At 40.1% G+C, this 27,041-nt stretch overlaps 2 protein-coding genes across 4 annotated transcripts in view; one reads left to right on the top strand and one right to left on the bottom strand.

Moving 5' to 3' along the window:
- Positions 1-7,059: 7,059 nt before the first annotated feature.
- LOC128310836 (RAC serine/threonine-protein kinase) lies at positions 7,060-26,759 on the bottom strand. 3 transcript variants are annotated; one of them, XM_053047568.1, is made up of 7 exons: positions 26,677-26,759; positions 24,146-24,568; positions 15,155-16,001; positions 14,881-15,078; positions 14,613-14,764; positions 12,161-12,779; positions 7,060-12,066 (listed from the first exon to the last, which is right to left on the bottom strand). In XM_053047568.1, the coding sequence occupies exons 3-7, from the start codon at positions 15,803-15,805 to the stop codon at positions 11,986-11,988; spliced, it is 1,701 nt and encodes a 566-aa protein (XP_052903528.1). In that variant the 5' UTR covers positions 15,806-16,001; positions 24,146-24,568; positions 26,677-26,759; the 3' UTR covers positions 7,060-11,985. The 3 variants fall into 3 exon arrangements, with proteins under 3 accessions (XP_052903528.1, XP_052903529.1, XP_052903527.1); XM_053047569.1 differs by lacking the exon at positions 26,677-26,759 and adding an exon at positions 26,324-26,339; XM_053047567.1 differs by lacking the exon at positions 26,677-26,759 and adding an exon at positions 25,432-25,602.
- Positions 7,522-27,041, top strand: part of LOC128310834 (cartilage oligomeric matrix protein) — a 54,468-nt gene continuing 34,948 nt past the window's right edge. Inside the window, exons 1-2 of the mRNA XM_053047561.1 lie at positions 7,522-7,686; positions 25,412-25,619. The gene's annotated coding sequence lies outside the window, so the exon portion shown is untranslated. The remainder of the gene's footprint in view (positions 7,687-25,411; positions 25,620-27,041) is intronic.

Raw genomic sequence — 27,041 nt, 5'->3', positions numbered from 1 at the left:
GTGTGTACGTGTTTTAGTATGCGAACCACAGCCAAATGACAAATCATGAAGCAATCAAAATCAGGGAATGTAGTATGTTCTGTGTTCATCTTTAAATCCGAAGATGGCGCACATGGTTTTTTTTAACGATTTACGATATTAAGTAACTTGAATGCTGCAACTTGACAACAGTAAAGAAACCGACTTTGGAAAACAGAACACAACATCACATTTACTTTCGCGTTCCGTGTATGCTTTTCTTTGCCTTATGTGTCCCGGTGTAGAGTGCAAATTGTGAGCAATGTAAACCAAAGGGCAACTCTCAAGTATACACCGAAACGCCGAGCAACAAAATGGACAGCACTGTGTCTGTGGAGAGTTTCGGAACACTCTTGCTTTATATATAGCAACAGACAGTAAATGCAAACTTCATTAACAAGGTCAGTATAGGATACAGGACGATGCATAACTATTTTGACGTTTAGATGAACATTTTTTTACGCGTATTATTCTTAAAAGTGTGGTCAAAGAGTGTGGCATACTAACGCGGTGAATGGTCAAAGACTGTATGCCGCCGGGTAAGCGGTTGTTTAGAGTCCCGAACTTGATGTGACCCCGTGCCCCCTGCTGATGGTAACCAACTACCATTCTGCTTATGGCCACCAAGAAGTCGATACTGTTGTTACGTATTACGCGTATTGCGTTACTCAGTTTATTATCACCAGGTTGTATTGTTTATTACAATTGGTAATTTAATCTATGGTACAATTCACATTAGTTTGAAGGCATTTTCTCTTTCACGCAGGGAAATACTACCTTATCGCGGGTATAGTCAGCCAGAAACACTTTTCCATCTGAATGTCAATATCAATTTCAAAATAGCAGACTACATCTGGGCTATGCCCCAACCTGTATCCTATAAAGGCTTTGACCATTAAACACAAAACACATCTTTTTACATCACATTTAATAAGAATAATACATTTCTACTCATCTCAGGTCTCATGTTTACAATATAAAGCAAATAATATGATCATAATGGCAAAACAAATGCAACCAAAAGAATAACGCGATGGAGAAATTAGCATCTACTTTGGCAGATAATGTTTAAATTCTCTGTTTTTATGGCTTAGAATTCATTCAACTGGTATTCATTTGCGCTTCATTTGGATCTTTATATCTTTAATTTATGTAAAAAAAACAATAATTAAAGCGTCATTAAAACCAAGTTCAAATGCAACCAAGCTGCCTTTCAACAGAGTACAACAAGCGCAAAGAATTAAGGAAACCCCCGTGAACCACTCTTCTGAGTAGAAGATATAATATGCAAAAAATCGAAAACAAAACAAACTAGAAAAAGCAACGTTGGAAAGGAGTAACAAAATGGTTGGGGAATGCGTGCAATATTTGGATCAATTCACAAATAACGATTGTTAAATAATAACAAATGGATACAATTTATTTACGTTTAGGCACATGCTCAGACGAAAGCAACGCAGCACGATACAAAACAAATGGAACCAAACAAGTAAAAAGTCATGGAAAGAAATTTATCATAAACCTGAACGAAATACCTCACGAGCTAACCTATTACTATTAGCATAATAATACTAAACAAAATGGGCTTAACAAAAACAAAACAAAAGAATAATAACATATTACAAACAACACAAAACAATTTGAAGCATACTCTCGAACGTTGTAGAGTTTTTAAAATCAAACAACACAGTCTCACCTTTACGTTATTAAGTTGCATAAGGTGCGACTCGTTTAGTTCCACTTAATGAAAAAATTATTATAAGGATTTTTATAAATAAAAACAAAACAATCACATACACACCATACAAACGATCTAAATGAGATGAATATAAACAACTGTGAACGGTATGTGGGGAACAGTTATGTAAGAATTCTTGGAACAAGAGAAGTACACATCACAAACATACACTCAGTAATTCACGCTAATTCAGTCAATATAAGCATATGCAAATATAAATATACGAGATCGAGTTTAAATGCAAGTTTGAAATATGAAAAACTATACACGCACATCTACCTAACGAGTGTCTGCATGGCGTGCGTGCGTGTTTGTATTATTTTTTTCTCTCTTGTGTACTAAATGCTGCTAGTGATAAAACTAGAAGAATACTTAGGAAACTCTTTAGCTAGGGCTAGGTGGATTTGATGAAAATGGAACGATGACAACACAACAATTTGTGCACCAAAATGCACAGCACAGTGCATGTCGAAGCAAAACAAATACAGATGTAATACGAAAAAAGATCCTAGTACACAAAGGTCGGAGGTTCGTCAGTCACTGTGCGCGGGTTTCTCTGTCTCTCTGTACCCTAAATGCGTACCAAACGCACCAATCCTACAACGGGAAAGTAAACTGGAACAATTTTCCTTATCGTTGTTGTATCCGTAGATGTGTTTTCTGCATCAAAATTAGCATAAGTTCTAAGCTAGTACGGTGGCGGGAGAGTGTTTATACATAAATATCAACAAACAAACATACAAAGGGTCGTAAACGAGAAACTAACGAGATAGAATGTGCGAGAGCGCGAGAATTACGATAGCAAATGGGTTTAGTTTTAACTGCACAGCAGAAAACATTCATTTGCCACTTTAGCAATGCAATCGGCAAAACATGATCGCCGAAAGAAGAAATGGCAGAGCTAGGTTCAGGTTAGTACACCACCAACACCGGTGATCAATTAAATGGGAAGCAAAAACCAACTTACATACAAAAATCACAATGAATTTGAGTCAAAGACATCTTTTGTTGTCATTTGCTTCAATAATGATATTCATACATTTTCATGATAAATATAATAAACCCATCTAAGAAAATGTACAACATCTAATAGTGTGAATGATCAAGTAGTTTATTTTTGTAACGGATCCGAAATTGGTAGTAACGAAATCGTTTCAGGTAAGCAGCCAATTTTCAAGTTACTCACGAGGTCGTTATAACTTTCATGTCAGCCTCACACATCACACGAAGATTCATGGATGAGGTTGTGTTTAGTTAAGTAGCGTTCAAACTAAAGTTAAAGGCATCCAAATCCGAACGCACACGCTGTCTGTTTTGAAGAAATATGCTTAGAAATTGAACAACTCAATGATATTTAATTCCTATTCATTTTTAAACATTTTGACATAAATTACCAAACTGCGAGCGATTCGATAGTATACGCTCACGATAGCGCGTGTTTCAACTTTGATCAGAACGGCGCATTAAACATTAACATCACCTGAGAATCCAATAAATAATTCAATTGCGAGGACTGTAGTGTTATTATTGAAGCGCGCCGGTGGTGTACTGGTTAGTGACGACACTTATAGGAACTAAATTTGTAAAACATAACGCGTGGTTTATTATTCTCTCCTACTATTACTACTGTTTGAGTTAGTTGCTAAAATATGACTGCATTCCCTGTCTGATCAGTGACTGCGTTGACATCGAATCGTTTTGGCACTCCTTTTTGACATTAGACTGATAAGGATAGAGATAGAGGATGCTGAACTCTCTCGCTCTACTTCCAACCGGCGTGATGCACGAGCGTATCTGTATTCTTTGTTACATAATCAATTTTTCATGTTTATTGTATTTTTAAATGTAAATAATAGATCACCTTATATGTCAACAATTCAAAAATTACTATATGGACTTATCCAAAAACACATAGATTAGCTCACATAATTCCCTGTTACCTGCCAAAAAGTTGAGTTAAATCCGTAAATAAAAAATACTAAATGTATTCCCAACATTATAATTAATTCACGATGAGAAAGAATACTCATGCCTGCTTTTGTGTTATAAGCTAGTAATTTTAATTAACAATACAACCAAAGTTCAGAATATCATGAATACATTCTAGCATAAAAAAATTACTACATATTTAAATAAATTTTATGAAAATTTCATGCGTCAAGAGTGCAAAAGCTTTAAGTAGTAAAGCCTTTATTTAATGTAATAGCACAATTATAAAACTTCATCGAAATTTATCGATCGACACGGAAAAAGCATCCTCCTGCGTTGGATGTTCTCCTGGTATCAGGAGCGTGAAAAACTGGTCATTTTTGACGAGTTTTCGGTCTCGATAAACACGGAAAAAGCATCCTCCTGCGTTGGATGCTCTCTTGGTATCAGAGCTTGACAAGATGACAATAACCGATTTAGCGATTTTTTTTATTCAAATAGAACTACCAGGCCGTATTGCTCGCTTTGACGTTTTAACCGATATAAAAACCAACTCTACTGCACTTACAAATGTTCGGATACGGTGCACATGCTGAATTGCGTTAGTCTGTGCTACTGTTCATATTTTCGATAAACTTTTTTTTATTAATTTTATCTAGTACATATGGATTTACAGTAACGCTATTGCGGTCTTGTTTATATTGGTAAGTGAGAGTAGTATTACTTGGCCGAAACGACGCTATTAGTGTGGCGTATCGATGCTGCATGGGAGAACGACAGGACGATCAAGTCAATGAGTTTTTGTTCATGTCTTGTTTGCTATTACCAAGGTATGCGAACTGCAAAATTCAACCATGTTCTACTAGCCACAACTCTTGAAACTCTTAACAAAAAAAATAAGCTCGGAAACTCAGAAAAAACTCGTATCGTCTTCGTATTGACATACTTCTGAGACCGACTATCAGCGGAACGACAACTTCAAATTACATCTGAAAACAATGATTAATCTAAATTAGCGAAGAAGCCCGTTTTTGCGTTTCAAAATATTGGATCTCCTCAAAAGCGATTTTTTGCCTTGCGCTGTTATATCAACATGGACAAGACAAAGAAACACAAACCTGATCATGTCAACGAATAGAATATGAACTCATAAAAGAAGAAAAAACTGGCGATTCTAAAGAATCGCATACTATGAATGAGAAAGAAAAACAAAACGAAAAAAGAAAAGAAAAAGGAAGAGAAAAAGAGGATCAGTCTACCGCTAATACTGATCGGTACAGATATTAATGATAAAAATAATTCTAAGACGGATGAAGACAAGATGATTAGAATTAAAGATTCTAAAGTTGGCGGTAGCAAATCTTCTGAAAAGGATGTATCTGGTATGCTACAGGGCGCTACGCACCCTCTGTAAGCATCACACACTGTGTTGCCTTTGTTTCAAAAACAGGTGCTTTGAGTGCGAGCGTGGTGATGCGAGCACTAAAACTCGTCCTGTCTCCTCGGTGGTTGGATGGAAAAGAGAGCGATCACATGACGTAACTCACGCATGATCCTTTTTCCGGATGTGGATCCTGACGTTTTCATCCAACCTGCGTTTACAGGCGTAGGTACGAGCGTTTAGCGCTAACACACTGTGAGCATCACAAACATATGTAAGCATATGTAGTCCATGGTAAACATAATACACCAGGGATTTTGAATTGATGTTGCTAAACATTGATTGATTGAACATTGATGATGCTAACATTGAACTCTCCGCTTATGAACCAAAAGCAATCAGACCAATTATACCATCAAAGGAAATGGAATTTTGGGATTGTCATACGCTTGGCAACGATAACAATCTATTCATAGGCGAACGGCAAATCGAGACTACGGGCTCGAACCATTGGGACCAATGTTTGTGTGATATGTGATGGAGAATCAAATATTACCATTTCTATTGGAGTATTCAAGCAATATAACTCTTGAACCCAGTAACAAAAATCCGGAAAGGTCCGTGTACCGGTTCGTTAGGAGGACGAACCGTGCTACGCCGTCTGCTGGGTGACAGCTTTCACCCGCAAAACATTAGGCCTAGCAAGCACTTCACCATCTGCGGAACAGAGGTTCGCAGTGCAGATGAAAAAAGGCCGGAATTCCAATTCCAAGACGGAAGCAAAGGAGCTTAAAAAAACATGATTCTTGGTAAAGCGCCTCCGAGGGCCATTCTGCTGCTGGGCAAGAGGGTCAACCGAGCGCTACTTACGCTCAAAAGACCCAGCAACCCAAGCGTGTTCCAAAGGCTAGCGCAGTACCAATTCTGATCAGTGCGGGTTCGGAGGAACAGACATACGCCGATATCCTAAAAGGTACCCGAAGTGTGGATTCCTTGACGGAATTCGGAAAGAATGTCAAACGCATCCGGCGGACGTTGAAGGGTGCACTAAAAATCAAGCTGGTTCCTGGCCGAACTTTGATGGGCCACATAACCTCTATGTTCTCTATAGTTCGCTATGGAGCCCCGCTGTGGGTGTCCACCCTACGTTTTGAATGTCAGAAGCAGTGGCTAAGACGCCTGAATGGGACTGTGGTGCATCAGATGATTAGAGCCTGTCGTACAACCTCTCACGGCGTTGCATGTGTGGTATCAGGAATGATGCCGTTGCACATCCTGGTCGATGAAAATCGCGGGTATTCCTGAATAGGAGAAAACACCCAGAGCTCAGCAGTACTGCGCGAGCAGTCGAGCGAGATGTTTCTCTCCGGGCCTGACAATAGTAATGGAATACTTCACAACACGGAGAGTAGACTCGGAGGTTCATTCCAGACATTGGATATTGCTTACGAAAAACGCACGGTAAAACCGACTTCTTCCTCACCCACTTCCTAAATGGTAATAGGTTTTTAATCAATATTTGGGGCGGCAATTTTTCTTATGCCAACGGCTGGTTAAAGGGGCCATGGCCGTGATTATCTCTTACGCATGACATCTAACCAATGTTCATTGCGCGGTGTCGTTTATGAATTATGAATTATGAAATCAGGATCCGGCTGGGCACCTGACCAGGAAAAGGCTGGTTGATTAAAGCCCCTGAACAGCAGAATGCCGTCACCAGGACGAATCACCGCACATATCGAGCAGATGCAGTCGTCAAATTCACTGATTCGTTGATGCATTCGCAGCAAGCCGCGGGGGTATTTAAATCGCAACATTAAAAAGACGAATATTGTCGAACTGCCTAATAACACATGTAGGCTCGAACGATTCCGTTCGGAATTCCAGCGACGTCAGAGAGCGAGAGCATGCAATCAACACTCCTCCACCGCGAGAGACATCTGCGACGAGGGCAAGCTCGGGTCAAGCCAGATATCGGTCGGATTCCGACACTGCAAGCCGTAGTTCGTCAGTGTTAGTGTAGTCCCCGTACGTTTTGATAGTAAAACGTAGCACTAGCACTAGTACAAGGAGCACATTGTGCAGCAGCAGTAGGACTTGCACGCGTCCCTTGTTGTGACGTTCCGCGTCGATCGAAAGATCGATTACACGTGAAAAAAGTGTTCTTAGTGCAGTAGTGTAGTGAAGTTAAGTGCTTGGTGCAGTTTAAGAGTTGCAGTATTGTTATTTAGTGGCTGGCCCTCGACAAGAGTCGAATTAGCAACAATAGTTTCATCCAGCATGCGGTCGCATTGTGTGGAACCGGGTGCAGGCTCAACGCGAGCAGGCGTACGTGCGGTAAGACGGTGTGTATGTGTGTGACAGGTGTAGATCGATTACACGTGAAAAAAGTGTTTTAGTGCAGTAGTGTAGTGAAGTGAACTGCTTGGTGCAGTTTAAGAGTAGTATTGTTATTTAGTGGCGGTTTAAGAGTAGTATTGTTATTAAAAACAATAGTTTCATCCACCATGCGGTCGCATTGTGTGGAACCGGGCGCATGCTCAACGCTAGCAGGCGTGCGTACGGTATGGCGGTGTGTATGTGTGCAACAGGTTACAGGTGTATATGTCATGGAGCGACGGTAAGTGGTGCATGTGTGATAAAGCGGTGGCTGGTTATTTGCGTGAAATACTCGTTTGAACATAAAACAAAAGCGTGGATGTAGAATGCGCTACCTCTTTGGTCAATAACTTCTAGACTGGACTTGCCAGCATCCAGATATTCCCGAGACCATGATCTTCTGAGATACGATCGCTTGTGAAACTGTAAAGTTTTATCGCGACCCAAGGTTCTAAGAGATGCAGTAAGAAACTCAATTTTATTCAAAATAATTCCTCATTCAAAACATTCCATTTTGGTGCACCGAATTCTTTCATCTTCCAATCGCTGTCGGGCACTTCACTGATAGATTTTTCGTTTAAGCCCATAGCTTAAGTAAACAGAATTCGAATACGGTTCTGGACAGCCTTAATGAAGGAGCAACACGTGCAACGGTAGTGGCAGAAAACGAAACGAATAACGAAGAGAAACACACAGCCATACAAAACCAAAAGAAACGAAATGCAAAATTTATCTACATGCTAATTATAATTTGCCACACACCATAGCGTACCTCGCCAGACATTGGATATTGGTTACGAAAAACGCATGGTAAAACCGACTTCTTCCTCACCCAATTCCTAAATGGCAATGGGTTTTTCAATCAATACATGGGGCGGCAATTTTTCTTATGCCAACGGCTCAGGGGTCATGGCCGTGATCATCTCATACGCCTGACATCTAACCAATGTTCATTGCGCGGTGTCGTGGGGGATTATGAAGCATAATGTGGATAAGTGTACCCATAAGGCCTATCGCTGACGTAAATGTCCTAACGGACCAGCATAGGTTCTGAGGTTTGAGGAGTTGTTAGTCCGTATGCGCTTTGGCGAATCGGGCAGTCCCCTGGGTATGGTGCCTCCTGCATACGAACGTGCTTCTGTGGCAAGCTCAAGGTTCAAGGTTTTCTATTAAGATTCACTCCTCTAACTATCCAATAGAGAAATTAGCGAAACCCGAAACATTCCACCCCAAATGTAAGCCTTTACAAGAAGAGAAATTGTCTACAACTTACTACTACTCATTCACAAGTTCACAATCTCACAAGTTCTCTGTTCTTTTGGTCTGATTTGGTAAAATGTCATTATGATAAAGAAGCTCATAGGTGGTATGCAAGAAATAACTATAACATTAACATTGTAGCAAAGGATTCTAATCTTCCGAACTTGTCAGAATATCGTTCCATACAATGATATTGGTCCATTTTGCGGCAAGAAATTTAAAGGACAGACAGGTAATGAAAATGATTTTGTTAAAATTGGAAACTCCCATGGAATCAAACGTAAAATTGAATCACATGGATATTAAAAATCAAAGTTATTAGTAATCGTAAATAATTAAAATATGTTGTCAGCTGATCATGTGCCAGGATGATTTTTATCGTATTGAGAAAAAATAGAAGTTACGTCACACTGTGAGTTTTGCATTAGCTAGATTTCCCTGATCGCATACCTTTCCTATCATAAAATGTTTTCTTATAAATCTGCAATTTATTCTCTTTTTTGCTCACTTGGATAAGAACGTTTTGTGAATATTCCCGGCATTGGAAACTTTTGCAATATCTATTTTACAGGTTCTGTGTTTGTACACTTTTACAAAAGCAATTTTCTGTAACTTGCACTAAGCATTTGCGTGCATTCTTTAGGGAAAGTATTTTAATGTAATAGCACCAGTAGCCGCGTGGAAATATTGAACGCGGGAACAAATATTCTTCCTAATTTATACAAAGCGCTTGCTACAATTTGCAGCTTCAAAATTTCATTTAACACAAGGCGCCATATACAATTACAAACAAAAATAGAAAAAGGTATCATAAATGGTACATTTTAAATATCCGTGATTGCGCGTCTATGGTTTCCTGGTATTCACACCTTCCTACCACTATTTGAGTTTGTTTAGCATATCTTTGTCCCTTTACTACATTTGCGTGTTGTGCTTTTACTATTCAATATCTGAATTAGCTAAGGCAGTGATATTTTCTCTTAACGTCTATCTCTTTATTTCTTATTAACGGCAGCCTACACACCGCATGTGGTTGGCGCTGCTGATACGTCTTTAAGCTATATTTTTAACGATGCACTATCGTACGTAAAACGATGCGTTATTGTACGTAAAAAAACGATGTGCACTAAGGCAAATGATTACTGATTCTCGTAGACCTATTCTTGCTCTGTAATACCTCCAACTAGATTTAGGCTACCAACTCAAACAAGCTTATATGTTTTAGGTAGGTAGGTTAAAAAAATGAAATAATGATAAGATGGAGAGAACTAAATCGATGTGTTTGACAAATTAATTTCCGGACAGGAGCAACAGTTCGTCTATCTTTTATAGCCGTGCAAATCGGCCTGTCACTATTTTCATTAAACCATTTTTGCATTTTACAGCTAAGGACCACGTGAACACACAGCGCGATGAATAATTCAGTTATTCATCGGTGACCTCCGAAGGAAGCAGCATGAGGATTAGAGAAGAGAAGAGCGGAAGAGACAAAGAAACGGAAAGAGAGATAAAGAGAAAGGGAGAGGGAGAGTGAGAAAGGAAATATTGGATTGGAGAGGAAGAGGTGACTGTATTGCTGTCACCGTTAAAGTTTTTACGCTGTCAGCAATATTGCGACCAATGCGAAATTCTGTTTCAATCCTTTTATGTTTCGTACCTTGCTGTCCATTTGGCTATTAACCATTGGTACTTGCCAAAGATGGCCAATTTGTCGTACTATTGTTTTTTTGCCGCTACTTACATGCAATTATTATTAACTTTGTCTATCACAGCCCGTTGCTTTCCATCTTGCATATGCATTTACGAACGCATATGCTTATGCACTTACTCAACGACTTATACTTATTATTTATAAAACAGCTTGTCATGCTTTAGCATCGCTGCTGGAAAATAAACTAATTTATGTCTAGCAGCCAAGCAGGCCCAACCTCTGATATAGTACAATCTGCGCACATGCACTATCATCAAGATAGGACTACATAAATGTTGTTAAATTATTAGGAAACTGCCCACGAAAATTGTTTGTATGTTTGTGGGCGCAACAAAATAAATTGATAATGTAGCAACTCGAATGGCTCAGTCACTTCCGTTTACCAGTTCTCAGCTACCTAACATTATTTTCTCATCGCTTCAGCCAGCACTAACATCACACACACCCTTAGAAACAAACTGTACCCAACATTTACGTTCCTAGTCGTAACACGAAACGCGAAAGGTGCTCATACATTTAATTGTTACATGTTGTTACTGTTTTCCCAGCAGAAAAGAGGTTAGCTATTTGTGTTATGTTTTGATAGTTGGTCTGGGCCCGGTACAGCATGCGCCATAATTCATTGTGCTCTACCTAATACAGAATGGATAGAGCTATTGCATAACTGTTGCTAATATATTGCGAATTGAGATCATTATGATGTGTGTTTGGGAGTGTGTCTGTGTGTTTTTATGGCAATAATTGGCACGATGGTAATTATTTATATCATTCTCCCAATCTCTTTCACCCGCCATGGAAAATATGATAGGTTCAATTTTTTTTCTTTTTATACGGCAATGTTGATGACAAAGTTTGAGTTTTATGCATAAATAATGAATCATTGATTAAGAGTTTTGAAACTTGTCTCCAAACCTTTTCTTCTCAGAAACAGTGAACAGAAAACAGTCGTCGAGCAGACGTTTCTTCGTGTTAAAAACCTTCTTTGGGGCTGACTGAATGCGCAGTCTCGGGTTCTGTTACTCCCGAATCACGGCTATCAGACCCGCGAAACGTGTTATCAATTCTCCTTCGTTATCACATCAATGACCATCGAAAGATTGGCACGATGGATTGTGGGACTTCGTATAAAAATGCGCTCTTAAATAAACAAATCTAACTTTACAGCCCTCACATACTGATTCGAATGGTGAGGTGAAAATGTTCCGAGAGCTGTCTGCATAGCAGGTTTGATTCGTTGTCAGACCCGTTCCTTGATTACTGCTAGCGACAAAGATGTAGGGACAAAACTAGGCTATTGGAACGCAATTACGAACATAATAGTCATCTTCCAACGGTCAAGTTGTATCCTCCCCTTGCCTATTCAAACGAAAGATTTTTACTCCTTTACTGTGTCCTCTCCGTTTCTTGGCTGCTTTCTCGCCCTACCGCTTTCCAGTAACCAGCTCGGTAACGGACTCCTATATGGAGATACCCTATGTAAGTCAGTGTCCCATACTGATGGTCCTTCCCAAAAGCGGGCGCATTATTTCACGCAACACCCGGTGGCACCAGGTGTCTTTCAGCTATCTTTCACTGCATCGGAGGATAGTTGTGCGAATGATTCATAAAGCTTGGCGTGTGCATGGTGGATGCCATATCCTGGTAGCTGAACTGGAATGTCATAGAAGAAAATTTAAGAATAACTATCAGTGATTTCCGAACAAACGTAGGTAAGATTAAATTCTTACCCCTTTTGTAAACTTACTTCCGAAAAATGTGGTTCCTCCTGAATTGCTCCCAGCGGTCCATTACTGTCCGAGGGCGTCAGCTCAACACTTTCACCGGTGAACTCTCGGTCGAAATAGCGCGTATCCGTATCGCTCGTTACCTGCGGCTTGAACGGTGGCGTAATGCGTTTCGCCACCAAATCCGACCAGTTGATGCTGACAAAGAATGGATGAACCATAATTTCCTTCGCGTCGTCCGGTCCGCCACCAAGACGCTGTTTCGGATTTTTCACCAACAACCCACTGAGCAAACTCCGCGCATTCGGGCTAATGTTGCGCGGGAACTTTACCTCCTCCATCAGGATCAGAGTGAACAGAATGTCGTGATCGCGATTGTAGAACGGAAGTCGACCACAAATCATCTCGTACATTACGACACCCGTACCCCACCAATCAACCGCATGACCATAATCGTTGTCCTCTAACACTTCCGGTGCAAGATATTCGGGCGTACCGCAGAACGTCTTCGTTGTCCGTCCGTAGGTGATGTCTTCTTTGCACAGACCGAAATCTGCAATCTTGATGTGTCCATCTTTGTCTAGCAATAAGTTTTCCAACTTCAGATCGCGATAAATGATGCCATGAGAGTGTAAATATCTGCAAATATAGAATTATGAACATGAAGCATATTCACACGAATGTTTTATCTAGATGCATCGCACTGTTGGGACCACAATTATCCCATATCCCGGCCCAGTGCACCTTTGTCAACAATGTTTAGTTATCAGATCATATGTATGATACAGTACCAGCCGAATTTCCAAAAGCTATCCATTGACGTCAATATCGGTTTGCATGCCATGTGGGGTTTGCTAAACCACAGCGTCGCAGTAAACAAACAAACAATGCTAAACCACAATGCCAATTACTTCAACTTTTCCCTTTCTGGTTTGCACATCAAATCGCTATTGATATTAACTAATTTGTTCTGATACACAATACCGCAATTGTTCTTTCTATTTCGTATAGCAGCGATACATCATCTCTCTTTCTATGTGTCCTCGTGTGAATGAGCTTGAAACGTGACTACTGCGTGCGGCAGAACATACTGCAGAGAGCTCATAGACAGATGCTAAACTTTTATTGCTTTACCTTGCCTGTCAAATCTCATTCAACCACATAAGCAAACCACATCTCATTGCGATAAATTTAGAAAACTTACATGCAGTTCAAGGCGATTGTTCAAAATAGCAATCAATTATCATCTACAGTCAAATTATGTTTTTCACGAATAATATTAGTGATAAAGTGTTCCATTGATGTAATGGATGCTGCACGGGCAGCTGTTACAAATACGAAACGGAAATTCATCAAAACTCGATATTCGGCTATAATACACACTCATATTCTGACCAGTAACCACCATAACAGTGACAAGTGACTGCAATAACAAAATAAAAACTATTTAACATTTTGCATTAACCTGCACTTCACCACGAATTTACTACGGCAGTCAGAATTAGAATTAATTGTTGTACAATGTACCAAACACTTTGGCGATGCGCATGCCTTCGAGCCACGTCAAACCCGTTTTTCATAAACTTCCCTATTACCACTGATGTTATTTCGCGATAAATCCCATACGACCGATGGACTGTTGTTGTTGTTCAATTTTAATGCATTGCGCGTCCACCGTCAAAAACCAAACGAATGCACAGGAATGGTCATGCAAGTGCCGGTAGTTGCTGTAAAAGCTAGATAAACCAATAATAAAATCAACTAAAAAACATGCAAACCTGGCTCGCGGTGGCTCGCTACAAAAACAAGCCACAAATCTCGTGTCGGCTGGTAGCTGTGAGCGTTGTTGCTGTTAGGCTAATAAGCACAAATAGCAATGCCGATACCAGATTGGCCACGGGAAGTTGGGCATTATGTTATTTATTATTTTTACTTATCGGTACATGGATTGCAAATCCAAAAGCTCGACAATTATCATAATCGGCTGATCTCGTTGGTATATTACCCCACGCTTTACCAACATGGACAATGGTTAGTTCTGTTCCCACGAACAGTATTGCATAGGACGCTTTACGACACTTTTGCTGCAACAAATTGCTTTTTGCAGGTTGTCGATCGAGAGTTGCAAGTATTATACAAACCCTAAATTGGTTGATATACGTATAATATGATTCCAACAACTCTTGGAATATCAGAAACAAGAAAAACCTACTCAACTCTGTTCTAGAAATGTGGCTCCCTTTCTGGCCCTAAATTCTTCTATTGCTATGCCTGAACGGTTGCATTCATTTGAAAATCTGTACAATTAGTTAATGTAACAAACTTTGTAAGAAATGGAAGAAATACTTCATTAGTCCAATGCTCAATATTTTGAACAATTATAAATACTCTATACAATTACATTTTTTTATATAGATCAAAACAATAAACATACTAACAAGCCATATGATCTTTACCACAACAGATACTTACCCAAGGGCAGAAATGATTTCTGCTGCGTAAAATCGCGTGCGATCCTCGGGAAATATACGCTCGCGACTCAAATGGAAGAACAGTTCACCACCATTGACGTACTGCATCACGAAGCACAAACGATCTACCGTTTGGAACGAGTATTTCAGCGACTGCGAGGAGCAAACCCGAAAAAGAAACACGGAGAATATCGAGTACACGAATGAGAAAAATGTGTCCGATTTGTAACGATGAGTATTCAAAGCTGGAAAAGTCGCCTAACACTTACTATCAAAAACGGATGGTTTGTCGTTTTCAGCACTCGACTTTCCGCCATCGTATGAGCCACCTCATCCTTTTGTATAATGACATCCTTTTTCAGTATTTTAATAGCGTACAGCTTGGCTGTGGTTTTCTCGCGACAGAGAATTACTTTACCAAAAGTGCCTTTGCCGAGAACCTTTAAGAATTCGAAGTTCTCGAGCGTCTGGAGAAAAAATAGGTATATTCGTTAAAAAATCATAAATGTATTAATTAGCTATCTGCAATGCACTACTACTTACCACCTTTCGCCTACCGCTTACTTTATCCATGGCTGTACCGTATATAGGCATCTTTTCTAGTTCGTCCTCTGCAATCGAACCCATTTCGCAGTCGTCGTCACCCGTTTCATTTGGCAGCGTCGCTTGGTAGACCTCTTCTTCGTTCAGCTTGTTCGCAACGCTACGGATAGCGTCCACCCAATCCTTACGCTCATTTTCGTTTTCCACGTGAAACATCCGTTCGATCACCGTTGTCCACTGTAGACCACGTATGATGAATGTATACGGACGGGGCCGATCGATTGACATTATCTGACAATCGCGTACCGTGAACTTGTTCGACGGTTCAATCGAGGCCGGTGGTTCCGGCCGCACTTTGTAACCCTCCAGCGTACCATCGCTCTTAAGCACGAAGTAGCGTGATCGCCAGGTTTTAATGTGTTCACCTCGCTTAAACAACCAGCCTGACTTAACGACCGTCGACGATGCATTGGCCGAAGACGATGCGGACACTACGGTTTCGACCGACGATATCGCCATTGTAGACTGTGTGTTCGTTCCGGACGATACGGACATGTTCGATGACAGCGATGTTGTTGATGCTGCCGTTTTCAGTGATGGTGTCGAGATCGTAATGGGTGGCGTACTTTGGGCAGTTTTGGAAGCCATCATACAAGTTTTTTTATTTCGGTATTCGAATGCGTTGTCAGAAGTCGTCAGAAGTATACAGCAAATTCAAACACGTTCTCGTTGATGAAGTCTACAAAGTCAGACCACCAGATCGCAGGTTCGATTGTATTATATAGAGTATATCACTCTATTTCCTGTTTGCATTTAAGACGCGATGCTCATCTAACCCAGAAGCAAACTACAATAGAGAGAACAATAAAAAAGGAACTTAATGACCGGTTCATGAGCGCATAAATTCGATTTCTGTGACAAACGCCAGCCAAAGGTCGTACGAACGGATACGTGGATTTTTCATTTAACACCAAAAACGTTCAAGGCGATGTATATCTATTAAGTGTGTTAATTATGATTAAAGATTCATGAAACTGCAATTGCAATTGCTTTCATAAGCATGATTCGCCGAAATATTTATTAATCAAAAATATTAATAAACCCTGATATTCCAAAAATCGGAACATTCAAAAATATATCAAGAAAGTTATCAAAAACTGAAATGTTTAATTCATGATTTGAATGACACATCTCCGAAGATTCATGTGAATATCTCTTATCAAAACATTAGTTAATCACAACAACATAAAAATCACCTCTATTTGGTTGCTTCATAATATTCTCGAATTTAATCACAATTTTAAAAAATCTATAACAGCGACCCCTTGACTTCAAAAGTGCACCACCATCATATTGTTTTCCTTATCAAACGGTTTACCGATAAAGGCAATCAGCACAAGACGGGGTCTTGCAACGGTGTCGTCTTATTTCCTAACTGGCGACAGCTGATGGTTGCTATTGCACTAACTGGGTACTCATTGTGCCGAATTGTGACGGTGGTAAACCTCAGTACGCTTCCCCTGCGGCCTTTATTTTGCCCTACTTCAAGATTATGATTATTCATTTGGTTGTTACATCAGTGATCATATGCTAGTGATTGGAAGCTATTATCATTACACAATTGTATACCACGTCCTCAATTGCGAATTTTAAAAATACGCAATAGTTTTGCAGAAGAAGAAAACAACCAAAGTCAAAAACTTTTTTTGTACGAATGACTCATTTCCCACTCTTATTTCGGCGGTACTGTAGGAGTTTAGCCCGATCGAAATAAAACACTGCGCAATAACAGAGTTCACTCCCGCAACCATCGGCACACACGCAAGTGAATGGTTCTGTCCGACACACCTTGCCTTTTCCCCTTTACATCAGAGTAAACCCCACCAGATTTTTGCACCACTGGATTTTCATACTTTGTTGCTGTTTCACCAACCAACCTCCCCGGATCCACCTTATCATGAAGGGGAGCAGAGTTGTTAGTGATCGTGCGCGTTCTACACCTGTTGTCTAGCATCATTCTATTCGTTTTACTCTTGACATGCCGCCCTCGAACCTTACCTTAAGGGTATATTTTATAGGAAATATATCTTTTATGGAGATTTTCTTGAAAAGGTTCCTCATTGCTTCGTTACAATCATTAGATTTTAACCCAACTTCCGAGAAGTAAAAATATATTACAATTAAAATGTACTTCGTTTGCTACTTCGTTTCAATTACCATAACAACTAAAAAGTTTGATTATACTTAATTGATATAGAAGCCAATGATTTTATTTTGCAACAAAACTCAAATCAGAACAATAAATCTCTTCTTTGCTCTTTTCCCTGATCTATAAGAAATATAGTACAAAAAGATGAATAAACCCTAGCCATCTTCCAAAACACATTATGCCACATCATTATGCGAGTCATCGTGTTTTTTTACATTCTTGACTTTCTTGCTACCGGTTGTGACAACGAAAAATAAAGCCGAAAACGTAAACATCGATACGACAAGGTGACAGCGGCTACCTAAAAAAAATCGGCTAAAAAAATTCGGACTGTCTTATTTAACCTGTAAACGGTTTGGATGACGGGAATTTCCGATGAAAATAAGTCAACGGTTTCCTACGGATGAGCCATCTTTAATATTGCAAAGAACTTCCAAAATGAAACATTCGCAAATGGGATTCCAAAATGATTCAATTGGGGTTTTATTGCGATGGTCAGTACTGGTAATCGGTCATTATTATGATACATCAAACGGCCAAATAAAACGCCAAACCGAATCGAAAATTTTATTATTGAACATTTTTGCTCAATGAAAATCAAACCAGAGTGCACATGCTTTGCAACATGCAATATGCAACTACTAGCGTGCAGGCGGCGCCCACGAAGAAACCAAAGATATTTTCTGCCAAAGATTGTAAAATTATGCGAATACACTACATCTCTATCTCTATCGTCCACACACAAGTACATCATACGTACACGTACTTCTACTCCGTTGCCAACCAACACCGGAAACGAATCTACGTTCATTCATTACACATTACACAGAAACGTAAAATTCGCGTTCACGTAACTTCGATCTTCACTCCAAGCAGTCTGCCGCTCGGTATCACTTAAACCTTATCCAGGCGTCTAGGTCTCTTGCACGTTATTCTCATGTTCAATGTGCGTAACAAATTAGCTTCAGATGTCGTTTCTCACCATGAAAATTTCCTTCAGACCGATTCGAAGTGTCCACTATACGTGTAAGCGCCGGAAGTTTAAAGTTCTTTGGAACTGACGATTGGCATATACTGTGTTACAAGAAACATGCCAAAATTGAGGAAAGGAAATTGAGAACGGGTGATGCGGCTAAAACCGCAAATTCGCAACCTCAACCCAACACGGTATGTGTGTTCTTCGGTTCCCGAACCACACCCAACGTGTACACATTTGAAGAGACAGGCGGACGCATCTAGCACCGGTTTTCCAAAAACCCTGACCTACCCGAACTCGGTTTGCATCACGTGTGGTAGAAACAGAGTAAAATAAAAATCTTCCCAAGAGCCTCTTCTCTCTTCACACATACAGTCAGGCACAAGTGCATCTCTATTTAATAACGATCTGACACAAACCGAACCGAACCGTTCCATTAACACAAAACGACGAAGGCAAGGGCAGCGACGGAAGTCGCGCATCCACCAGTGCATTGCCGGTGGCGTCTTACAAAACTTGGCGTGCATCGTATGTCGAGTGACGGGCTTCACGGGCCGACGTAGGGCTCATCTGTGTTACCTGCTCTACAAAACACGGCCTATAGTGAGAGTTTAACGAAAAAAAACATCTGTATACGCTATCGTATGTACTCAGCAAGCATCAAACCAATATCTTTAACATTTGTTACCGCAGTACCGTGCACTTATAAACTTGAATAAGACATACAAAGTCGTTAATAAACCTTTACTTATAATGTTTCATAAGTATATCTTCCAACGATACTCAAATATAAGAAATTTCCTCCAAATGATTCTTACGTCAATCTATTTTTTCAAAATGTGGAGAAATTTCATTCAATCAATTTTCATGAGCAAGAAAACTCAGCTATGTAAAAGAAGTGTATTATAAAATCCCAAAAGGATAAAACTATTGGAGAAGGGGATGTCTCCCCACCACGTAGTAATAAATAAATTTGTGTAAATACTAGATATTAAGTGTAGCTTATAAGATATACGGCCCGGCCGTTCGTCTGTAAATACAAAAACAGCCATGCGCATCATTATACCGAACACAAAGCGATTGGATGGGTGGAGCGAGACGAATTTTGTCGAGCCCTTTTGTTATTCCTAGCCACGAAGGGAATTAAGACATTACTTCTATAGTATCCTTTTAAATCGACCTGCTTTAAAGAAAAAAATACATTTATATATTTTGATTCGACAACCGACTATTTTGTATCGCAGCAAAACTATGTCAAGATGATAAACTGGTAAGAATTTGATTAAAATTCGAAAGCAAACTCAAATATTGTGCATATAAAAAGCTTCACAGCGCCAATTGAACATATCCAATTCATTGAAACTTTCTGTCAGCAGGCATTTGTTATTGGTCTAGCATACTGACTTACATTTTGGTCTTAATTGCAGAGTACAACAGTAACAGCATGGTGTCTTCCACTAACGGGGTAACAAAAATGTAATTCTACGCAAGCAATACTAAACGAAGTTCAATTCTAATCAATTATCGTCCTATTTAGATGATTAGTGGTACTTGGGGCGTTGCTATCCTATTCCCCCGGGGAAACCATTCGTTTGGACAGTCGCGGATGGGACGTATTTAATTAATTCAGCTTCCCTTATCGTTCTCGCAATAAACATTTTTATTGGAAAAATATTCGAAAATATGATAAAAAGAAAAATACATAAGGCGTTAATTATGTTGTTATGTTACACATCACATAAAAATACAAAATTCCTTCAGTTTTATCGTAACATTAACGACACCATTTTGGGACCGTTGGTGGTCTTTAACAACCAGCTTCAGCCATTTCTCGTTCACTCCGAAGATCTCTGTAGTGGGAATGCATAGAAAACTTCTTGATGAACTTCCGACAGACAGATATTTTGCTCATAAAATATTATCAATATGTTTCTTCCTCAAATTCGATGAATCTACAAACCTCACAGAACTTCCACAAACCCACTACCAAGATGTCCCTTTTTACGTTGTTTCCAAATTTTCCTACCCCTGGTTGATCCAAAACTTCACGTTTATTAACTAATGCGCCGTAACATATCGGTGACATTATGGGATACAGGGCATACAAAGATTACAATTAAAGTGCGCAGTAATCGGCAAATGTACGCAAGCACATGTCTTGCTACACTAGGTAGAATAGCAAAAACCGATAGACTGCGACGAAGGGAAGTAACACGATTATATTACACTGTCAACACGCTCCTTCATTACTGCGTTGGGTTGTGTCTAGCTTTCCGTTTTGATTCGTATCGATTCGACTGCTTACCTATTTTATCAATCGGAGAAGGACCTTTGCATTCAGCCAAGTGCTTTGTGTATAAATATAATACATATAAAAGGAAATTTGATTCAACAAATTAGTTGCGATTGAATAACAAATAAATAATAAAAAGGTGATTTCTTTTTTTTATTATCGTTAGAACGGACAGACCGTATATCTAAAAAAAGGACAACGAAGAATGAAATTTACACAAGACATCAAGATTTTTCATTATCAATTTGCTTAGTTTCGTGCTCATTCACGCTGTACGTGAAGACAAGCGCAAACCCGATCGCAAAGGTCATTTCCGCTGTTTCGAGCCCTTATCAACGCATCGGTCATTTCACCCGAAAATGTGAAGTTCCGTTTTTGACCACATAGTAAACTCGTGATGCACGGCCGTTGTTTATGCCGAGAAGTACCCACGGCGAAACAAATAATCGGTGCATGTGGCCACGCGCCAACAACTGTCCGCGCATGGAACGAGTGTTGTTGAGCAGACGATGCAATTTCTATACCCTAACGGGCAGTCTTACTTTGCGACAGCTCATTGTGTGCATGTTTGTCTCACACCACCACACGCTTACACACCGCATTGCCATTGCGGTTGAAATCCGCATGCGCTTATCACGCTGCTTCTGCCGTTCACTCCGCCCTCATGTACGTTGCCTAACCCTTCTTATCCTGGTCCTGACGCACAAACAACTCGTAAATCAAAACAACTCCGCGACAGGTGGCGCCAAATTAAGATGTGTGCGCTATTCCCCCAGCGATCACGATCACTGCCCCTTTTTGTGGAGCACTAAGTGTTTGAGTACCAGCTCTGGATTGCTATTTGATACATTTTAAGTGACCGGAAAATTAAATGATAGTAAATAGTAACATACACGGCATCCGCAATACATTCAACAGGGTGGCGAAATTGAACTCCTTAATACTTATGCATATACGATGTTATGCATGGATACGAAGCTTATGCATGTATCGATCATGTACAATTGTCAAACAACATGAACATGATTAAAATGGAAAGAACAATATATTTCACATTAAAATTCTTATATTTCACAATTAATTCACATTTTTTTTGCGCTTTGAGCGTAAGCGTTTTTTTATATTGCATAGACCTTAATTTGTTTTTTTTTGTTTTCGTTAGAACAGCCTGGCCGTTTCGACTTTTTCTACCATGTAGCCGGATAGTAAGTCCTTGCTACGGGGGATTGGTCCGGATGGCATTTTGGTCCGGTCCGTTCGTGTGAAGGCCAGTTCCGCTACCATCATGCCACCGAGCCGACCCACCTTAATTTGTTTGATTATCTTTTAAACTCATACCAAAGAAAAGATATGTTCAAGTCATCCATCAATTCTGAGTAATTCATCAACTCAACTCTTGATGTTCGTTTAATCGGAGTAAATTTCCTTGAACACCAGATAGACAACGAAATTCACGAGATACTGCGCCAATTATGAATTAACAAGAAAGAATTCAAAGAAAAAAGTCATGTGACAATGGTTACAGAAAACCAGTAAGTAAGTTTAGCTAAGAACAGATAATATCTGACGCTGTCGAATTATGATGAAAAATTCAATCTAATCCATGGTTGTTGCCAAGCTAACGATGCTCGTCGTGACCGATAAACCGATACCTGGTGGTAGGCCAAAATTAGAACCGTGTCCTATTGCGGCGGAACGTCAAACATTCGCAGACGATGTATTCATAGACTGTCGACGACTTCGACCGTATATCATGACCTTTTTCCTCTTCCACATCGGTGGCGGCGGCATTCCGTAATCTTCTGCTTACTGCTGCACTCTTGCTCCGCTATTTAAGGCGGTGCCGCGGTTGTTGTTTCATCACGATCTTTAAGCCAAGCAACGTTTGTCACTAATGTAGCGCTTTGTCGTCGAATAAACCTCACCCCGGTGGGAACCTGGCCAGACAAACGGTTGTTGTTTCCGTGGGGACATTGCATCCTGGGACGGTTTGCAACATGGTGGTCAGTTCAATTGCTGTCTTTTACCCTTTCTTTAGAGTAAATTTTTGAAGATAACAACACTGCTTCTCATTATTTGACACTCATTTATTTGACAGCTGAGCCTTGCTCGTTGTGCAATGAGCCCGTAGACCAAGGTCAGGTTTGCTCATTGAACTTTTGATCAATGTTCAGTGCCTGTAGAGCGCTGGGTTAGTGAAAACGTAATGAATTTATGAGGAGGAAAATGAACAAGAATGTATATGATAGCCTTATTGTATGTCTAATTTATACTTTAAAATCAAGAACTTTCATTTTAAGGTCCATATACCACCAGCAAGTAATCCCAATTTACCCGGTAAACCTGTATTTGCCGGATATAGAACCTTGTGAATATTTTCCAAACTTGAAAATACCGGAGTATGAGTTAGTACATCACGGATCATACCTCACGAACGTCGTAGACGTTATGACAGATGCTCGTAATAGTGAATCTATATTAAGTGTGGTGTTGCACGCAACTCTGTAAAGAGTAGACAGAAAAAAAAACAAAACGAGGACACTATATAGTTGACAACAGCGAGACGACCCCCGGCGGACGCGACATGTTCTTTTGTTAATGTATCTCATTCAAGCCGGTTGTATAGCAACAATGACAACAAAGACAGTCACCTCCTTTCACGTGTCACACTATGGTTCATTGGTTGGAATCTGTGCAAAAGGCTATTACCGTTTTATGAGATCAAATGGGTAGAAGGTATCCTATCGTCGTGTTTTGTCTAACAACAAACCAAAACACTGTTTTACGTTTATAGGACAACTACAAATCTAGTGCTGTTCGCTAAATTTTTAAAACAAACAACCCGAAAGATGTCCCTGAGTTTTGGTTTTACCGGGCGATCTGTTTGGCGAGCTGCCCTAAATACAGGAACATTTAGGGCACTTGACCTCGTTGGGATAAACAGTAATTTGACAGGCAGACAGCCATTTACCCACGACTAGCAATAAAACAACCCTCCGCGCCGCACCCTCTGATCTGAAACCTGCCGAACGAATATCCTGCGCAAAAAGGAAGTCAATTCTTGGTAGTTAATAATTACACCAAAGGCGTTCAATCGTATACACAGTGAAGTTGTGTTGGGTTTTTTTTACATTTGTCCACCCCTTCCATTGCATCAGATTGCTTCCTCCTGGTTAAACCACCGGTACCAAAAACAAAATTAATGACAAAATTAGACCGACAGTAGCAGTCGTCAAGTCAACCATTACATGATTTTAAAATTGAAGTTATATAAACACATTTCTTCAGGGATGAATTTGGAAAATTCTAAACAAGAGCTTCACGCCATATTTCAGGACGTTGAATTAAAAGACGGAGAACCAATCTAACCAGAAACTCGAATCCCCAAAATGGTGCACAAATTTCTCTCTTCGATATTTTTTAGTTCTTCATTTCACAATTGTTCCCCTTCCATTTTGCTTCTGCCTCAGTTCAGTCATGTTTATTTCTTCTGCACAAACGGTGTCTAGTTACCTTTTAGTCGCGAAATATCATCGAGGCACTTCTGTGTAGTTCGCGACGCACTGTTGCAGGGGCACCAGCAAAGCACGCGTACTTCCTCGAAATGCTCACCACCACCACTCAAATTTGTATCCGTGCACTGAAGAAACACAACGCAGTGTCAGATTTCGGTAGAACCGATAACCCTTCTCTCTTCAGAATATCTCCAAAGTTTTGGTATGCCTACAACGATGTACTTTCAAAACTTCACTGCACTTCACAAATTACGTTTCAAATAATCGAATAACACTTTTATACACATACACACACGCACGCACACACACACTGAAATCAATCTTTTATTTTTCTGAAAATAGTCGGTTTTCATTCGTCTACGAGACGTACAAGTCCTGTAAGTAACTTTTAGCAGCTACAGCTCGGTAAAGTACGCCGTCACTGTAAGGAGAAGGAAACAATGTTAACCAGTCACTGCATGTACAATTCCCCACACACACTCACGAAAATATCTAATTAAAACAGCACACACCTCGGATGGCATGGAACGAATAATGACATTGTTGTATTGTGATTATTTTTTAGAGATTTTGAGTCTTGATGGCTTCATTCGTTTCTTAACGAATAATAGCATCAAATGGATAGTGCCACCTTTATTGTATATCCTGCCGGATAACACTGATACGACGAAACGCACCGCGTGTAAATACAGTCATTTCCCGAGTTATTACGCCGATCATGATTGTCGGAGCAATCCGTATAAGCAACGCTATATTTCATAGTATGGGATTGTATGCTTGTTTTCACATTAAAAATTGTTATTTCGACAACACGACTACAATTTTATCAAAAGTATTTTTTGTCAACATATTACAATGTAATATGTTTTAGCAATATTAGCTCGTTAATTTGACAAATAAGACATTGAATTCCACGTACACAACTCCACGGACTGCCAAATTTATATAATCCGCGTAAATCAAAAACTGCGTAACTCGGAAAAGACAACTCTTAGCGCGAAACTTAGAAGAAGACTGTAGTAGCATAGCCGTTGATTTTGCCAATTGGCTCGTTCGTTCTCCGGTTTCCTGTCTATCACACTCTGTTTCACCGGAAGCTCTTCAACTTGATCGTATTGCGGTCGTTTTCTTTCTCTGCAGACACGGTCGTTCTGTGTGGTTGTATTTTTGTCTTTGCTTCTTCTATTGATTGTACATTTGCTCTCACTTGTTGGTATGCACTTCTCATCTGGTCTTTTCTTTAATTTTTTCACCTTTTTTTCAGATACACCACATGGAACGTACGCAGCAGCAGCAATAAACGCAACATAGACAGACTACGGTGATTGAATGATGAAATCCATAGTCGAGGAAGTGTTTTGTCTCAGGTACTAGACCCAGACTGACCAACACACACACTCGTTCGAGCCAGTGCGCCAGACAATACAGATGCATGCAACATTATTATGTTCGAGGACAGACTGCGACACGCGGTAGGTGAAACTTGTGTCCATCTCCTTCCCTTTAAGCACTCTTAATGCTCTCTCGCTTTTTACTCACGCATCCAACACGTCGCATACCATCGCAGTAGACAGGGTGCGGATGTGTTATTTGCGACTAGCGCGAAAGGTACACCACGTTGATGGCTATGGCGATGCTGTCTGGTACGATTGATCACACGCACACAAACGCAGGCACGCTCGGTATAAAAAGACCACACGTCGGCTAATATCCAGAAACACACGGCAGGTTAGGTGTGGTTTTGCGATGTTTTCTAGCTATGTTGTGTTTCTCCCTTAAAAACCTTCAGGCAATAAATTAAGATTGCATGCTCCCAAATGCTACATACGTTCAGCTCCCTCATAGACTCAATTCTATCGGATTGAGTCTGACATTGTTCGACATACTAGCAGCACGGGTAGAATAATAGTCTCTAACTTGCTATCGTTATCATGCACTACGCACTTCCACGCACGTTTGACGGATTTTTTCTTCTTTCGCCCATTCACTCCGCCCGTAGTGTCTGTGTTGGTGAGTGCGTATCGATTTCTCGGTGCGAACTTACGCCCGTTCCACTTAGCTAGTCGAAATGTCTGCACATTTCTCACATTCCTTCATGCGATAACATCTTATCTACAAAACTTATCTGCTTCGCTTTTATCGTAACGAGAATTTCATTCAATCAACTGTTAAACACCTGCGTGGACTTTTTTATAGTGTTTTTCGTTTGAAGATGCGCTAACTGGATCAACCGTAAGGGGGAGAGTGCTTAAAAGCGATGCGCAACACCAACAGGCAACGAAATGACCCAAGGTCAAACAAAAAAAACTAAAACCGTGAAACACAATTCTCGTCGGCGTAGTAAATTATATACAAAAAGACACTTCCGAAACGTGAAAAACACCTCAAGGACATGTGTACACGTATCGAGCCGGCAGGCAGGCAATGTGCAAAATAGAGGAGTTGAACGAATTAACAAGCAAGCAAATTCACCCACGAACAATCTGTCGCGCTATAACAATTTTATCAAGCACGTTCACTTTACCATACCTTACTAAGAATCGAATTCAATACCGTATAATTTGCACCGTCTAACCTAGGTACATGCTTTCGCGTAAAAGAGCCGCACTAAAAATGATGATGTAGCAAAACAATTCGCATCCAATTGCGTTGACCTTATTCCTTCAAAATTTGTGCGTCCCGCTGATACATATAAAATATGATCATTCACTGCTGTCAAACTTCGGTTCATTGGCCGCATTCTTCGGAGAAACGCTTCGGACTGGTACAAACAGGCAGCAAACATCTCAAGCTGCAAAGAACACACGAAAAGACCGATTCGTTGTGTTTATACTACTAGTTAGCGAGTTCATTTGTTTTAAAACCGTTTGTACGGCATATTACGTGAAAATTCA

This window comes from Anopheles moucheti, chromosome 2, assembly GCF_943734755.1.
Source record: "Anopheles moucheti chromosome 2, idAnoMoucSN_F20_07, whole genome shotgun sequence".
NCBI lineage: Eukaryota > Metazoa > Arthropoda > Insecta > Diptera > Culicidae > Anopheles > Anopheles moucheti.
Note: the sequence above shows the minus strand (reverse complement) of the source record. Positions and strands in the feature narration are given on the sequence as shown.